We start from the raw sequence: 17,399 nt of genomic DNA, 5'->3' as shown, positions 1-17,399 counted from the left end.
ACATCTTAATATGTTCAACAGTGGAATAATACATAGCTTCTTTGTACAAAACAATTTACGGTTTCCCACTGCCCTCAGAACAAACTCTTTATTGGTGACTTCATGGTATGAAAAGTTCTTGCCCCTCAGCTGTCTGCTTGCTTTTTTTCCCCTTTAATTCAAATTTTATATTTATTTATTTATTTATTATTCATTTATTCAGGTGTGCCTACATTGTTTGGGTCACTTCTCCCTCCTGCCTTCTTCCCACCTCCCTTTCTGGGAGAACCTGTTCTGCTCTTTTTTCCAGTTCCGTTGAAGAGTAGAAATAAGCAATAATAAGAAAGACATAGCATTTTTCAAGTTGAGATAAAGACAGCTATACAGAGAGACTCCTAGCATTGCTTTCATGTATGACTGTGTTAAAACCCAGGTTGAATTCTCTGTAGCTGATCTTTACACTGGTTCCTGATCCCTTTCTTATGTTGGCCTCTGTCGCTTTATGGTTTCTGTATTAATTCCTCTGGAGTAGGGACATTAAATGCTTTCATGTTTTGGGTTTTCTGTCTAACCCCATACCTCTTGAATATGTTCACCCCTTGTCATGTAACCCAAGTCCTATAACATTTCTGTATTTGCCCTAGATTTAAAGACCACATATGAGGGAGAACATATGATTTTTGGTCTTCTGAGTCTGGCTAAACTCTCTCAGAATGATGTTCTGTAGTTCCATCCATTTACTTGCAAATGATAAGATTTCATTTTTCTTCATGGCTGAGTAAAATTCCATTGTGTATAAATACCACATTTTCTTGAACCATTCATCAGTAGTGGGGCATCTTGGTTGTTTCCATAACTTGGCTATTGTGAATAGTGCTGCAATAAACATAGGTGTGCAGGTGCCTCTGGTGTAGCCTGTGTTGCATTCCTTTGGGTATATCCCCAGGAGTGGGATTGATGGATCAGATGGTAGATCTATGTTTAGATTTTTAAGAAGCCTCCAAATTTTTTTCCCAAGTGGTTGCACCAGCTTGCATTCCCACCAGCAGTGTATGAGGGTTCCTTTTTCCCCACATCCTTGCCAACACATGTTGGTGGTGGTGTTTATGATGATGACTATACTAACAGGGGTGAGGTGGAATCTTAGTGTGGTTTTCATTTGCATTTCCTTTATGGCTAGAGATGGTGAGCATTTTTTCATGTTTTTTTGCCATTTGAATTTGTTCTTTTGAGAAAGTTCTGTTTAGTTCAGTTGCCATTTCTTTATTGGGTCATTGACTTTGGGAGAATTTAGATTTTTGAGTTCCCTGTATGTTCTGGTTATTAGTCCTTTGATGTATAGCTGGCAAATATTTTCTCCCACTCTGTGGATGGTCTCTTCAGTTTAGAGACCATTTCTTTTGTTATGCAGAAGCATTTTAGTTTTATGGAGTCCCATTTGTCCATCCTTTCTCTTAGTTTCTGGGCTGCTGGGGTCCTATTGAGGAAGTCCTTGCCTATACCTATTAGTTGCACAGTGTTTCCTCTCCTTCCTAGACTAACTTCAGAGTTTCAGGTCTGATATTAAGGTCCTTGATCCATTTTGAGTTGCTACTAGTACAGGATGATAAACATGGATCCAGTTTCAGTTTTCTGCAAGTAGAAAGAATTGAATATAAATGACACTAAGAAAATTAAACAGATAAAGTTTATTATCCATAAAATGATGCCTGTATTTTAGGTAGACCTGATCCATATAAACCTCGAAAATCTCTCTCTCTCTCTTTTTTTTTTTTTTTAAAGTAGCATCAGAAGAGGTGGGGGATAAAAGAGAACAGAAGTAGCATTTCCTTTTCATAAACTCTAAAATAAAAATAATCCTATAGATGTTCATACAGTCATATACAGAGATGTAAAATGTTTGAAAACATTCTAAATTAGGCCGCCATAAATGTCAATTTATTTAATGTCTTAATATGTTCAATAGTGGACTAATATATATCTTCTTTGTACAAAATTATTTAGGGTTTCCCATTACCCTCAGAATAAACTCTTCATTTGTTGGATTTTTTTTGGCAGCACTAGGGTTTGAACTCAGGGCCTCATACTTTCTAGGCAGGTGCTCTACCACTTGAGCCACTCCACCAGCCCTTAAACTCTTCATTTGTGACTTCATGGTATGGAAAATTCTTGCCTCCCACTGTCTGGTTTCATATCCCAGAAGGCAGTCACCATTTTCTGTCAGCCGGCCTGGGCTCACTGAACTTTCACCAAGAGTAGCAGATCTGTGTCAACCTGAAACTTTGCATTTTCTATCACTTCTAGCATCCCTTCATCCATCTGTCTGCCTCACTTAAATCACAGTGATGTGCACTTTAGATGTCACTTTAGACCTAATCATTTCTTGATGCTATGTCTGAGACCATTCTGTCATATGTGTATACAAAATATCTTCCCAAGTTGAACTCTTTGAAACTGAGAAAAGAAAAGACATTTGATCTCTGACAGACTTGACTCTCTGTACTTACAATATTTCCATACAATAAAAATATGGAGCACATAGTTTTTGAGTGTCTGAGGGAACGAAAGAAGGTAAGATACTTTGAGGATGAAGAGAGGGTTTTGCAGATTGATAAGGTTAATTGAAGACAGGAATTTACACCTGGGGCCTTGAAAGGATGAGAAACATTTCCCAAGCAATAGTGGAGTAGGAATTCTTCCAGTGGTAAAAGCTTGAGGAAATATATGGATGTCTTCTGAGTATGTAGAGAAGAAGTACTGAAAATATGAACTAGAGATATCCCATAAATGGCCTGCCAGCCCACACTGAATGTTTAACTTTTGATCAGGACCAGATAGGCAAAACATTGAGGCATCTTGTACATTGAAACACATTGCACTTGAAATCAGCATCCTCTTCCATTCCATGCCCCTGATGTCCTTGAAGCTCTATGCTGACTTTAGTTTGGATATCAGGGAGAGGAGAGAATTTATCTCCTATATTTTCAATAATATGTTTCCTCAGCTCAGCAGAAATCTGGCAGAAAACTTTTACATCTTTTGTTACTTTTATTTTTGTCTTCGAGTTTCATTTACTCATTTTTCTGGCTGCATTATTTTGTGATTCTGCAATTTGAACTCAGGGCTTCTTTCTTAGGAGGTAGGTGTTCTACATATTGAGCAACTTTCAGCCTGACTGCATATTTGTAATCTTGTGTTTTTTTCATCTTTTCCACATTATTCTTTTTTTTCCTGTGTTAAATTTTATTCATTTTCATCTATAACATCTCCATTCATTTATTATTTCATTATTCTTATTTTTCTGATTATTTTTAATTTCACCATCTATTGTACTTTTTGTTTTCATGCACTGCTGTTTAGACACAGGGCCTGCAACTTAAGGCAGTGTATGAGCCATTTCTTGTGATGGGTTTTTTTGTTTTTTTTTTGAGGTATGTTCTTCTGAGCTATTTCCCAAGACTGTCTGCAAATGCAGTCCTCACATCTCTGCCTTCTGAGTAACTAGGATTATATGTGTGAGCCACTGGTGCACAACTCTATTATATATTTTTGCATGGATATTTTTTGCTACTGTATAAGTATTCTTTAAATAGCATATTTTTGGGTGCGTGTTTTAGTTTTTTTTTTTTTTTTTTTTAAACACAGCAGTGGAGTTTGAACTCAGGGCCTGCCCCTGCTAGGAAGATGCTCTTCCACTTTAACCAGTCTGCAATCCCTCATTTTGTAAAGGGTTTTTTCAGCTAGCATCACCCAAACTATTTGCCCTGGGATAGCTTCAAACCTCAATCATTCTAACTTGAGACTTGAGTCACTGATGCCCAGGTGCCAAAAACTTTTAATACCTGCCGAGACCCTTTCATTTGGAAATAATCTCAGATTCTTCACACTTTGGAATGAGCCACCACCCCAATGCAGGGGAACATTCTAATCACTCATTTGCCATTGTCCATCACATACTGCTCTAATCTTTCCATTCTAACAGGTTACTTAGAGTTCAAAAGTGTTTGCTAGGTCCCAGTGGCTTGCACATGTAACCCTAGGTACTCAGGAGACAGAGATCAGGAGAAGTGCAGTCAGTAGACCTTACTCCAAAAGGAAAAAGGGCTAGCAGAATAGCTCAAATGGTAGAGCATCTGTCTAACAAGCATGGTACCATGAGTTCGAACCCCAACACTGTCCCACTGAAGAAATGTCTTAAAACCAAATCACAGCCTTCTCTCTGCCCTGCTTCCTGTTCTCTACCTTGTAGCAAAGATAACAGGGTCCCTTGTCATACCTTCCTTCACTTATAGTATACTTTCTTGAAGCATCCATGGGATGTGTCTGGATTCTTCCCCACAGAACATGGGGAAGAATCTGGGTGTCTCTTGATCAGTGACTCATGGGATGACAACACCAGGTCTTTCCTCCTTGTCCAGTAAGTTCTCAATGCACCTGGCCTAGGAGCGACTCCTCTGATATCATAGGTTGTGCCCTTGGAAAAATGAATATGAAATTCTCTCAGCATATTCCTTGCTTCATTTCCTGGTGGAAAAAGGGTCTGCTGTCAAAAGTGGGTTTTGCTTAACTACAGTGAACGCCCAGGCTGGGAAGTGTAGGGAAAAGGGAGGAGTCCTCATCAACTGAGGGCTGTGGGTGAAATCTTATGTTTGCCTGACACTGCCCTGTAGCAGATCACTTCTCCTGTTATTCAGATCCCAGATAAGGCTCCCAGATTAGCAACCAATAAGAAATGCTGGAGAGCAGAAACTGTAAGAAATGAAAATCAGAGAACCCATCAGAGACTGGTACAGAGCGGACATGCTGCTTAACTTAGGAAATGCCTTTTTGGCTCTGCTGTTTTGTGGATCACTTTGAAAGCAACTCTTTGTTACTTTGTCTCCTCTATTGAGACCTGTGCATGGTACCAGGGTAGTGGGTAGTACTCAAGCCACCACAGAAGCCTCTGATGGTGAGATTGTGACTACTGTCCACAGTCCTGGGAGGATGAGGAGGATTCTACACATCTCGGTCTCAACTCCTAAGCTCTGAGCTCTGTGCCTTGGCTACATGTTGGTGCCACTCTACATTCCTTTTCTCTGCCCTGGTATGGGCAGGGACTTGGCAGAAGGCCCAACCCTAATATGGCAGGAAAATAACTTCAGGGAATGAAAAAAGATATGGATGTCAGTGAAGATCCAACTCCTCACCTATCTGAAACAATTCTTGAATCTTTTATTAGCAAGTGAATAAAATATACATGTAAGGTAAAAATGGAATGAGTGTCAAACTCACATGGCCTTAAGAAATTGGGTTGAAGGCTTGTAAATCTTGGGAAATGAAAACTGTGGTGTTGTATTTGCTGTAGAAAAAGGAAAGGAGCAAAGGATGCACCTTCAAAATGGACATGATTTTCAGAGGTAAATGACACTTCAAATTACTCAGAAAGACCCAAGTTCCACTAAAAGCCAGATTTATTTTATTTCACCTGTAAAATTTGTGACTAATACCAGGTTAGATTACTACCTTGATACTTTTTTGGGACTATCAGGTTGCCTTATTTTATACTTCGAAAGAACTATTGTATGTGGTATAACAATGCATATTATTTCCTTAGTGTCTCTCAACACTTTTTGACACTGTTTGAACTTGTCAATTCTTATAGACTTGCTGTAGACCTGTTAATAGTGGTATACACTTGTGTTAAGTTGAGTGTAAGGATGAATCTGTTTTTCCTATGTGTATTAAGTTTTACATATACACGGCAAGTTGGTATATAAAAAGATAATGTTTTTGTCATAAACTCTTGCTAACAAGATATAAGATATTTGCATGGAGTTAATATTTATATATCTTATTTTAAAATTGTTTCCCCTAAAATTTTGCAAACTAGTTTCTAAATTTGAAATTTGCTAGACCTTGATTACTGATCTCAGTCTAAACAGTACCTAGGTTTACAGGGAAGAGCTACTAGGAACTTCCTGTGTTTTTTTTTTTTGCTAGTATGTTTTTTTTAAACTGCAATAGGATTTGAACTCAGGTCCTCAAACTTGCTAGGCATGTGCTGTTACTCCTTGAGTGACTCTGCTAGCCCTTCTTTTGATGGTTTTCTTTCTTAATTTTTTTTTGAGATAGGGTCTCAAGGACTGTTTGCTAGCACGACTTTGAATCAAGACCCTCCTCATCTCTGTCTCCTGAGCAGCTAGGATTACAGCCATGAAGTCCAGGTGCCTGGGTTCTATGTGATCTAATGGTGAGGCTAAAGTGTGATTTTTTTTTTTTTTTGGATGACTCGGGCTCAGATTTGTCAAAATGCACCTTACAACTCTTTACTAATCCTTTTGAAGATTTTTGCACTGATTACTGAATATGATCATTTTTGATACAAGGAAAGGGCATTTGGAATGTGCGTTGGTGAATATCTGAGTTTACAAAGGGGGTAGTGGGAAGAATGTTGGTTCTGTGCTCTTTTTCCAGGAGAGAAATTATTGGAAGTGTGGGTTAATTGCAGCTGTTTATGATGGTTACAACATTCAGAATATATCATTCCACCACTTTCCTTTGGATTCATGTAGTTGGTTAGACAGTGTAATTTGAGCCAATGAAGACACGTCTAGGAGGCCCAGAGTCAGAGAAAGACACCTTTATGTTTTTTTTTCCTCAAAAAGGTGGTGTATTTGGAAGGTGGTGTGGGTTTGTAGTGTAAGTTAAATTTTTTCTTCATTGCTTCAATTTCTAGCACAGAGATTTTGATATTTCTGAGGCAGTGGGAGTGTATTTGGTCTTCTTCTGAAGCCCTATTCTGGGAATGTTTGAATATACTCTAATGACTTTTCTCAGGCTGGTACTCTTCCTCTCTGACTTTGGGAAGGTGACTGGTGTGACCAGAAAGAGAAACCATGTGTCTGTTTCACACTGATGCCCAGAATTTGGAGGGACTGCTCTCAAGTCTAGATGGTCTCAGAATTGAAGTGTAGGATACTCAGTTGCTATTTAAAAGTTGGTTGATGTTGATAACAACACATATTTGTTATCAGAAGTGATGGCAAAAAAAAATACAGCTCAGGTCATAATATTTGGTGTCTTTGGGGGAATGTTTCGTAATGTTACCACAGTGTCCTTGCTTGATACTTCTGTCTTGTGTGAGATTAATTTAGGGAAGCCACTGAAGTTGGGTAAAAGTGAAGCATAGCTCATTCTCCTGTGCAGCACAAGCTTGTCCTAGAAACCTAACTGAGAATGATGGAAGATGCCAGAAAAGACAACAGACAGAAGGCAAAACATGCATAAAGCTGGGGCCACGTAGACATGCTGCTCTGATGGAGACATACCACCTACCTCTGCCTCCAGTGAGTTTATTATATACAGTTGCAACAGAAGGCAGAGAGGGAATTTTCGGGATGGGGACATGACACGGAGATCCTTGGAAACATGAGGAACCTGTGACAGCTTCTCCAAATGTAAACATTAAATGAAAAAACTGCTGTACTACTATTTGCCCACTTGTGCAGCTGAGGCTATGCCAATCCAAGTGTGCAAATTATTGGGCATAACTATACTTGCTCCTTCTCTGGTTTGGGACTGTGCCAAACTTAAACACGCAGCTCATTTAATACACCTGTTGGCTACCCACAGTTCATTAAGAAAAAAGTAAACATTGAAATGACTTCATAAGTAGCAATTACGCATAAATCATGAGGATATACTAAGCAAATCTGAAATTGTGGAAGAGGGATCACAAGGTTTCTGAAAATAAGCATAATAATTAAAGCATGTCAACGTGCATTGACAAAGGTCAAGATAGCTCACTAAGGTGACAGGATGTCAGAAGATGATTCTGAGTATTCCACTAACCATAAATGGGTGTATTACAGCAATTTCTGGACCAATAGATCTTTAACAAAGACTCAAACCCATAAACCATATTCCCAGTGGTAAGGTTGACATAAAACATTTTGCTCATTTTAGTTATGTAACATTGCCTATTGTTTTTCCCTATTAGCAGAATATTCTTTTAGGGCAGGGGTTGCAGGATTGGTTAACTGTACAGTATTGGTAATGTAAATTTACTAGGAAATTTTGATAGTGTACTTAAATTGTTCACATTCATCTTATTAGCAGCTCCAAGATACCAGTAGATGTGTAACTTTTCTCATGTATCCATAACATTATTCAGTCTTAGGACACCTGGTACTACCTTTATGGGAACAAATAGTAGGGATTCATAATGGAATGTGCTAGAATCCCAGTGTACTACATGAAATTGTTGGGACCAGCTATCAAACAGGTGTTTATTTTCTACTCCCAATTTAAAAAATAGATCGAGTGAGGTGTGAGAAGTACTATATGATGTGTGTATGTGAATGAGAGTGTGATGACCCTGAACTGAAGTAAATATTTGGAGAACCCATTCTCATGTGATTTTTTTGAAAAGACATTCTCTACCTCAACTGCTGTGATGTTCCCAGTTGTTCTTTTAGATTATGTGGGATGTGGTAGGGTCCCTGACCTATGAGCATGTCTTGCCACTTGTACTTGGCTTTTTTTCCATCACAGATATGATAGATGATTTTTCCAAGAGAAAAATCTGACTATAAGAGATGTGCAGAAGGGTTCATCTGTCCCACAAATGGAAAAGCACAATGTATTGAAACCTGTCATTATACTTGGTGTGATTTTACAAACATCTTCAGTAAAGGCAGATAGATGACAGGTTTGAGGTCCATCAAGCAATACAGCAAGTCCAGGACAGGCTGGACTTAACAGGAAGATGCTGTTTTAATTACTAACACACAAAATACTTTTTTCAAAACAGTGAAAGTCCAGTGAAAATTCTTCATACAGTTGAATGCTGTATACATAACATGAGCAAAGTATAGATTTGTAGAGAGTGGCTTTTTAGAAAATATGTAATGCTTTAGGAGTTTGCATGTCATCCTTATGCTTGGCCACGTTAATCTTCTCTGGCCCATTCCACTTTCAGTATAGGTGCTGCTTAAGTGAACATGATACTGACTGTTTGAATCACATCAGTTGATAAGGTGTTTCTACTTTGATTTATATCTGTGTTGGATTTATCAGTGAAGTAAAATAGGTTTTTCAAAAATTTTCCAGTAGGCTTTAATTTTATGCAACATTTGAGAATTTCTCCTTAATATTTTTTGCTACCAATGACCCAAATGGAAAGAATTACCCTCTGTCACCTGCATATCTAACCAGTTTCCCACCACATGGCGCTCTGCCCTGATCTCAGTTGAGGCCTTTCCCCTATAGCTAGACCAGCACTCCAGGTCAGCAATCACTGGATCAGCAACTGACCCTTGCTGGGAGTTCCCAGAGATAGGACAATGCTGGGACCTTTCAATGATAAAGTTCTAGACTCAGGAGTTTGTCAAAATGGCCTCCGACCACTGCACCTTGACTGAATGCATAGAAATAGAGAAACGAATCTTATTGCCACCATGGTATATGAGGCTCTTGCTTTCTTTACTCAGGTCTGCCACCGTTCCACAGGCTTATGCTTTTTTTCCTCCCACTCTCCTAATAGCAATTTTCTACTTTGTATTGGGTGCTGTCCGCTACTGAACCTTCAGTGCCTTTCCATCATTGCCCAATTTGAAAGAAAATGCTCCACTACCTCTCAGGCTCTATACTTCAGCTGCACTAATAATTCATTGATTCACTAGCCCAGCCCATCATCTTCACATTTATTAATGACTTGTGTAGATTCTGATCCCTCCCTTCAATCATATTTGCATGCTCTGTGTTTTATGTGTTATTGATATAATGTGCTTTTACTTGTTCTTATTTGTTGATGTGTCTCTATTAGAAATGTTTTCTTTGCTGGTGGAATGCTTCAAGCATTATAGCACCTGCTGAGCAAGCATGCAGTCCTGAGTTCAAATCCTAGTATTGCCAAAAAATTAAAAAGAAATATTTTCTTCATAGTTACCACAAGTGTTAGATAAAATGTATTATGACTACTCAGAATTTAGCAAACAAACTTTACCTATAGTTGAACAGAAGACAAATTTACTTTTATTTCCTTCCCACTCCACATTCAATATTATTCCTGTCACACTTTATGTCTCTCTATACATTGTATCCATTAAGAAGTAGTACATGTCTATTTGTTTTTAATCTTTGTTTCTCAGTTACTGAAGTTAAAAAAAAAAAGGTTTTTGGCATCCTGGTGTTTGAACTCAGGCCCTTACATTTGCTAGGCAGGCACCCTAGCACTTGACCCACTCTGCCAGCGATGAAGTTAAAAAACTTTTACACTCTGCCTTACATCCTTTGAGTATTCTAAATATAATTTTACTCACTGGGATTAATATCATTTTTGTGCCTTTTTAAGGTCACTTTTTTTAATTCTATGAACTGTTACAATGTTAGTTAAGGCTGATGTCATAGTGATGAACTTCTTCAGAAATTACATGCAACACCTGTACCAGCAAATGAAATAGAGCATGAGGTTATACTTCAGGGAGGTGGAATAGGTTGTTGGCCTAGACTTTCTGAGCCCTCATTACACAATCTACCCATTTTCAGCTTAGTAAGTTAAAATATGCCAACACAGGGAATGCAATTATTCCATACATGTAGAAATAGGAGTTACATGTCAGGAAAATGAAGGTGGACTAAAGCCAAACCTTTATGTATGTCAGCAAAGCAGATTGCTTTATCCAACACCACAATAAAATACCCATTCTAAGGTTATACATATTCCATAGCTTTGCACAGCCTACATGGATACACCACACAGACCATAAGTCTGTATTGAGTTAAGAGAAGATAAGGATTTGTTTAGCTTTGGGCATTAGACATACTTTGGTTCCTCTCCTTCAATAACTGAAATGATCACCCCTGTGTATTTTCCAGGATGGAACTTTTACCCTAGTCTGTTTAAGGTTCTGACCTAAACAAACTGCCAAAATCATGAGACCTTTTTCCAGGATACTGCCTACATCTGTCTTTTCTTAAGCCTATTCTTCAGGGAATTTCATTATAGAAATGTTACATTGTGATTCCACCAGCTCTATGCATGGAAAAACCAAATAGTGTCCAGAAAATAGCCCCAAAGCACTGTGAGTCTCAACCTCAGAGAAGAGAGAGCCCTCCAAGGAGGTCCATGTCTGTTCTGCTTTCCAGTGAGTGCTGTAACTCTTCTCTGTCAACTCCTCCTAAGTAGTTTTCAGTTGTTGGAGCCCAACTAGAAAGGAGAGAAATTGCAGAAACCACCTAGTGATCTCCTTTGTCCTGTATGAATGACTAAGTGTAGAGTTACCTCATCCCTCTAGTCTCTACTGTTCATTACACATGGACATCAAACCAGCATTCGTACTTAAATATGGACAAAAGTGACAATCACATGTTTGAATGAAGAACCAGCAGTCTCCGATACATCCATCATGTATACATACACTAGAAAAGAAATTTAGCCAGATAATTCATATTGACGTAAGAAACTTGTAAATAATTATCCTTTGAATGACATTCTGTCACCTAATGTGACTTGCACGTAGCGTCACTGTAGCAAGCAGAACCTAAGTCACCACAGAAGCCTGAAATGCTGAGTTTGTAACAGGCCTCCCAGACTGTAGGAGGTTGAAGAGGTTAGACGTGCTCTGAAAAGGTTTGTTAAGACCTGGGCCTCCCTGGAGCAGCACTGCAGTTTGTCTCCTCAGTTGCCACTAGTGCAGCTTTGACCTTGTTCTTCTCCACCCTGGGGTGGGACTGTTCAGATGGGTGAACTCTGGCATCCTGTCCTCTATGTGCAGTGACATGGCCCAGGCCCAGGCCCCTGTTAGGACTCCTCAGCATCTGAGCTCCAGGTCTCCCCAGCCTTCAGTGGGTGAGAGGTTGTTGCTTCCTACACAGGTGAAGCTGTCACCCTTGTTGTCTCCGCTTCATCCCCTATGCTTGGGGAATTGCCGTTTGCCCTGACTAACTGTCTAGTGTTTAGAAGCCAGTCTCAGTCCACAGCCCAGTTCTTCTTGAGGCTGTGAATGTACATGTGGGGATCATGGTGAAGGGGAGATCTTGGAAAGTTGTTGAAGAGTTGAAGTTTTTGCCCTCTCTGACATAATGGGAGTTGTCTAGATAGTATGTTAAAAATTAATTTCAGACAGAGTCAGGACTGACCTTATTGAAGTCACAGTATCAGGGCAGCACCAACTCTGAGGTCTGCAGGTTCCCAAGAGAGGTAGAGCAGGGCTGTGCTTACTTTGGAGGAGCATACTGTAGTTGAGCACTGTGGGAGTGGAAGGACAATGGAGGGCACACCATCAACTCCTGGACCAGAGATCTTTTCTCTTGAGCTGAGACTGTCTTACAGCTGACCAAAAAGAAGCAGTTGTTGTGGTACCTCAGGTTGAGAGTAGGTCATAGACTTCAGGTGTGTAAGATGGAGACAATGTTCAGGAATGTTTGCTTATTAAGTGTTCTGTTTCTGCTGACCAATAAGGTAATATTTTTGAGGCAGAAAGTGGGAATACCAAAAGTTTGAGCCCTATCTTGTTTCAGGTTTACTGAGGATAGTCATCTAAGTGTACTGGGAACATGAAATATGGTGTTCTTTAATCACCAGTGTTTTTTATGATTACTTTGCTTTGGTAAGATTTCATCTGCTTGCCTTTTCTTTTCTTGTGGTATGTGCTTTGCACTCAGACTCTCACACTCCACTAGGTAGGCCCTCTACCACTTGGGCCTCTGTACCAGCAAGTTGTCTGTATTTTCATTAAGAGAGTTGGTCTTCCAGAATGTACCTTGTGACAGCTGAAAAGCCTGTGAAGTACAGTGGAAAAACAAACATTTGGTTCTGTGTGCTAGAACACAGGTTTTATTAACTTTGGTGTTTTCTTGAACATGGAGTTGGCATGACGCCTACAGCTTCTCTTGTAATTAATAATTGTGCTTCTTGTTGGTATGTTCTTGCAGATTTTTTTTTTTCAGCAGAACTGAGCCTTGAACTCAGGTTGTACTCCTTTAGTCACTCCACCAGTCCTTTTTTGTGAAGGGTTTTTTTTCAGTATAGGGTCTCACAAACCTTTTACCCAGGATAGCTTGAAATCATAATCGTCCTGGTCTCTGCCTCTTGATAAGTTAGGATTACAGGTGTGAGCCATTGGTGCCCAGCTTGTTCTTAGTTTCTTGGGTGATAATGGGTGGATTGTTGGACAAGGTGTGAGAAATCCTTGTCCATAAAATGAAGTGCCTGATACCAACATGGTGTGACAATGCCAGGCCTTTTCTTCCTATTCAATTGGGGTCTCACTTGCCCTCTCCCAGAAAGTGCTCCTTCTGTGAAATCAGAGGCTCTCTCCTTAGATGCTGAATGTGTGGTTTTCTGAGCAGAATCCTGGCTGCATGTCCATATGAAAGAAACCATGCATTTGGAAAAGCAGGGTGCATGTCCTGTTTTAGTACAATGCATCCCCAGGTGGGGGAACATAAAGTCTAGGGAGGAGGACTGGTCTGCTAAAGGCTGTATTTGAAATCACTTATTGGTCCTGGCACTCTACCAGATGGGTATCTGTTCTCCTGTCACACAGATCTAATGTGTCAGGGCCACAGCACTGCAGTCTGTGGTCTTAGTTGCCTGCAGTGAATTGTGCACTGGATCTTCTCTGGAGGGTATGGAACTGTGAAGGTGAGTAGGACCCTGTCATTCTGTTCTGGATAAACTGATCCATCATGTAGCCATGGGTACTCTCCCTAGATGAGGTGATGATGGGAAGTGGCATGTTCCTACCAGGAAAAGCTGTGGTCCTATTTGTCCCCTCTCCTACCAAACTCCTTAGGGTAAAACTGATGGCCCTGAATTATATACAAATTTAGGATCAGTGTCTTGAATCCACAAACAGATGCTACTTAGGATTGTAGTAAATCCCTAAATTTACAGAGAACTCACTTTGTACAACTCACTGCAATGGTGGTTCATTTGCCCTTGGGGTTGAGAATATAGGGGAGATACTGGTGACTTGTTGAAGGTTAATGAACATAATTGATAGCCATTTTGGCCTGTGTCTAGACAACATTTTCTAAAAGTGAAATGCATATGAGGTAAGACTGAGGTACTTAGGGTTTCCATGGCAGGACAACCCCACCACCAGAGTGTGTAGGTATTTCAGTGCAAGGGAAAGAATGACTGTGTTTTCAAGGGAGGGGCAAAGAGTATTATAAAGAACATGGGAAATGATCGGTTATGAAGGAGGCCATATTAGCTCCTGGATGAGAGATCCTTAGCCTTGAGACTGTGTTTCAGGCGACAGTAAAGGAGGGGTTGATATAGTGGCTCAGGCTGAGGGTGGGCCAGACAATTCAGGCCTGGAAAGAGGAGATAATTTCATTAGGAAACTTTGTATAGTTAGTGTTCTTTTTCCACAGATCAAGTAAGATGCTGAATTTGAGGTAGAACATGGAAGAATCAAAATGTGTGCTTCCCTTGTTGAGTATCTAAGTATGATGGGAACATAAAGGATTGTGGGATGGTGGTATTAACCACTGGTGTGATCAGGATTGTTTTGGTTGTGTAAGTTTTCAGTTGTTTGCATTTTCATTCATAGAATCTAACAGAAAGACAACTTTGGGTTCCTGCTGCTAACAGAATGCTTTTGCGTAGTTGAGAATGTTGGTGTGCATTTAGTAAAATTTTTCAATCTGGTTATTGTATCACTTTCTGATATTCAGATGACCACAACTTTTGAGACCTTTGGAAATTGATTAAATGATGAAACACATAAATATTTGACATTAAAGGTGATGGACAAAACAACTGACAAAACACAGGAAATTATTCAGTGAAATAATCTCAGGATAGTTCTAAAATACATAGAAAGATCTGCTCATCCATGCAGAGGAGGTATATAGATGCCATGGTAGATATGAATAAAAAGGCCTGTACTCACATTACTACAGTAGATGGCTACCACCTCTATCTTTCCTTACTTTTTCCATCTTATCCACTAACAAGTTTTCTACTATTTTTGACACTTTGGTATTTGAAAAGGCATTTGATATATTCCATATAAAGGCCTTGTGGGTGCTGTGTTTGAGTATATTTCTTAAGCAATAATGTGTGATATTGAACTTAATTTTCACAGGTCATGGTTTTGGGGTCTTTTCATGATGTCTTCTCCAGGATGTGAAAAATAGTTCTCATTAACATTCATAATACATGCAGTGGGTATTGGATACAATTTAGGACTTTGTTTCATAATTAGAATTAGAGAAATGTGAGTAGAGAATCTATCTCTCTTATATATTTGGATTTGAACACTTATTTTACTTAGCTAACCCATAAATCAGGGAAATAGATCTTGATTCGTATGTGTTGTTTTATGTTGAATAAACGTGCATTTCTCAGTCACTTTCTCATTCATTAGTGTATGCTGTACACCTATCCTTTTCTTTTGCTTATATTAAAGATATTTGTCCTTGTTCTTCTTTTGCCTCTCTAACATATTAATATTCCACATTCATTTTGTATGTTCTTGGATAGTGACTTTCAGAATTCTTGATTTTTTGTATCTCTTTTGACTGAGGCTTCACATATAGCTCTTGAAATGGAGAGGTATCCCATGATCACATTGAACATATTCTAGTGCTTCCTCAGTTTACAAATGCTGGGATGACAAGCCATAACACAATAACTTCAAAATTATTCAAATTTTATTCTTCCTATCTCCCAATGCAATTGGATCCTTGTCCATGACACTGGAGAATACAATGTATGTTTCAAAGACAAAACGGATTTGCACTTTCTTTGCATTTTCCAGGTTTTGTGCTTTTAGCCACCAGTTTATGATGTGTTTTTTGTCATGAATCAATCTCTTTCATGTAGTACAGTGACCTTGAAAATGTGTGTGAACTTTGTTTTTTAATATTAGACAGTAGGTCACTTTGTGTACTTTCGCTTGTTCTCTCTGTCCAGTTCTTCATTATTATTGTTTCTTTTTTGAGAGTGTTTCTTCTTATATAGATTACTCTAATGTTTAACATTTGATCATTGTGGTGGAATTACAAGATTAGGCCTATATGAGTGGTTCAAAGGATCCACTTATTTGTGATTGTTGTTTGGAATTTATTTATACACCAATACACTTAGCAAAATAGTCTTGTTCATGAGTTTTAAGGTGTAGTTTGAAATTACAAAATTGTATACATATAGTATGATATGATGAAGAGTTGGTATCCAGCTATTTCTAGAGACACATGATACATTTTTCCTTCCTATGTTGTGCCTTAAAGTGCTAAAGCAAAAACTAATTTTATTTGATCCTTCATGAGTCTTATTCAGAATGAAATTTGCATTGGTGTATAAGAAACCAGGTAGAAGCTTCCAAATGTCCTCTCTTGATACAGTCAACAAGGAGAAGCCTAATGCCAGAAGAAATGTTTGATAAGAGATATTAAATATTATTTGTCATACCAGCTTTCTATTATTCAGAAGTGCACTGTGGGTTATGTTACGACAGACTCCCTGGGGTGAACATTGCTGAAATGTGCAAATAGTCATAAAAAGTATATATAGAATACGATATTGTTGAATAAGTTGCTTCCGGACACTCGCCTCTTTCTGCAGTTTATATTAGGTTGGGAAATTTCATCCCATTAGCAGTTCTGCAATAACAGTGGAAATGAAACTTTTATTTCTGCATTTCTAATATTATTCATGCAATCTCTTTTCTCCTGATATTTCACTAGTGGGAACTATGTTTAAAGAATTTGTTAGTAGATTGCTACAATCACAGTGTATAACATGTAATTTTTGTGACCTATTTAACAAGTAAGTCTAGGGGAGACATCAGAATTGCTATAAAATGCCTGTGAGTATAGATGGAGGATGAGAGTATGACAAAAATGAAATGCACTGAATATGTGAAGACAACACCATGTTATGAATTAATTATGCAGAGATGTTCTGTTTGCACTGCTGTGACACTCACAATTCTTTTAACAAATGTGTGTGGGACATTTTAGGAGCCCCTGACCTTTGAGGATGTTGCTGTGAACTTCACCCTGGAAGAGTGGGGCTTTTTGGATCCTTCCCAAAAGAAGTTGTATAGAGAAGTGATGCTAGAAACCTACAGCAACTTGTCCTACATAGGTAAATATGGCATCATTACCTTATTCAAACTATGCACTACTGTTCTGGCTCTTGTTGCCTTGTGTGCTGTTTAAAGAGGGACAGAAATGGTTCCTGTACATGCATGATTATATTATATTATGAAAATAGCTGAGGTCTCAAATTGTTCTTTCATATTGATTAAATACTAATGATTTCTCTTTGTCTATATCTCATAAACAAAAGAAAATGTAAATATTGAAGAGGACTTCAGGAATCCCAGAAGAAATATGAGGTAATTTCTACTCATAACTGAAACAGTGAACATCAAATGTCCTATGAAAACAAGTTTGAAATTAAGGAAATGAGGTTC

General features: G+C 38.7%; 1 protein-coding gene and 1 non-coding gene across 7 annotated transcripts in view; one reads left to right on the top strand and one right to left on the bottom strand.

The window, feature by feature from the left end:
- Window positions 1-17,399, top strand: part of LOC109674142 (uncharacterized) — a 58,477-nt gene that overhangs the window by 17,775 nt on the left and 23,303 nt on the right. For 3 of the 6 annotated variants that reach the window (XR_012441254.1, XR_012441253.1, XM_074053697.1), the window contains exons 1-3: window positions 6,229-7,307; window positions 16,942-17,068; window positions 17,273-17,321. Coding sequence is in view for 4 of the 6 variants with exons in the window: in XM_074053697.1 (XP_073909798.1) it covers window positions 7,278-7,307; window positions 16,942-17,068; window positions 17,273-17,321 (206 nt within the window). In the remaining 2 variants the exon portion in view is untranslated. The other 3 variants (XM_074053699.1, XM_074053700.1, XM_074053698.1) reach the window with 3 other exon arrangements.
- LOC141417080 (U6 spliceosomal RNA) lies at window positions 8,860-8,963 on the bottom strand. Its single transcript, XR_012441705.1, has one exon. It is a non-coding gene; the product is annotated as a U6 spliceosomal RNA (small nuclear RNA).

Source organism: Castor canadensis, chromosome 14 (genome assembly GCF_047511655.1).
Source record: "Castor canadensis chromosome 14, mCasCan1.hap1v2, whole genome shotgun sequence".
NCBI classification, from domain to species: Eukaryota; Metazoa; Chordata; class Mammalia; order Rodentia; family Castoridae; genus Castor; species Castor canadensis.
This window is presented reverse-complemented; position numbering and strand designations above follow the sequence as displayed.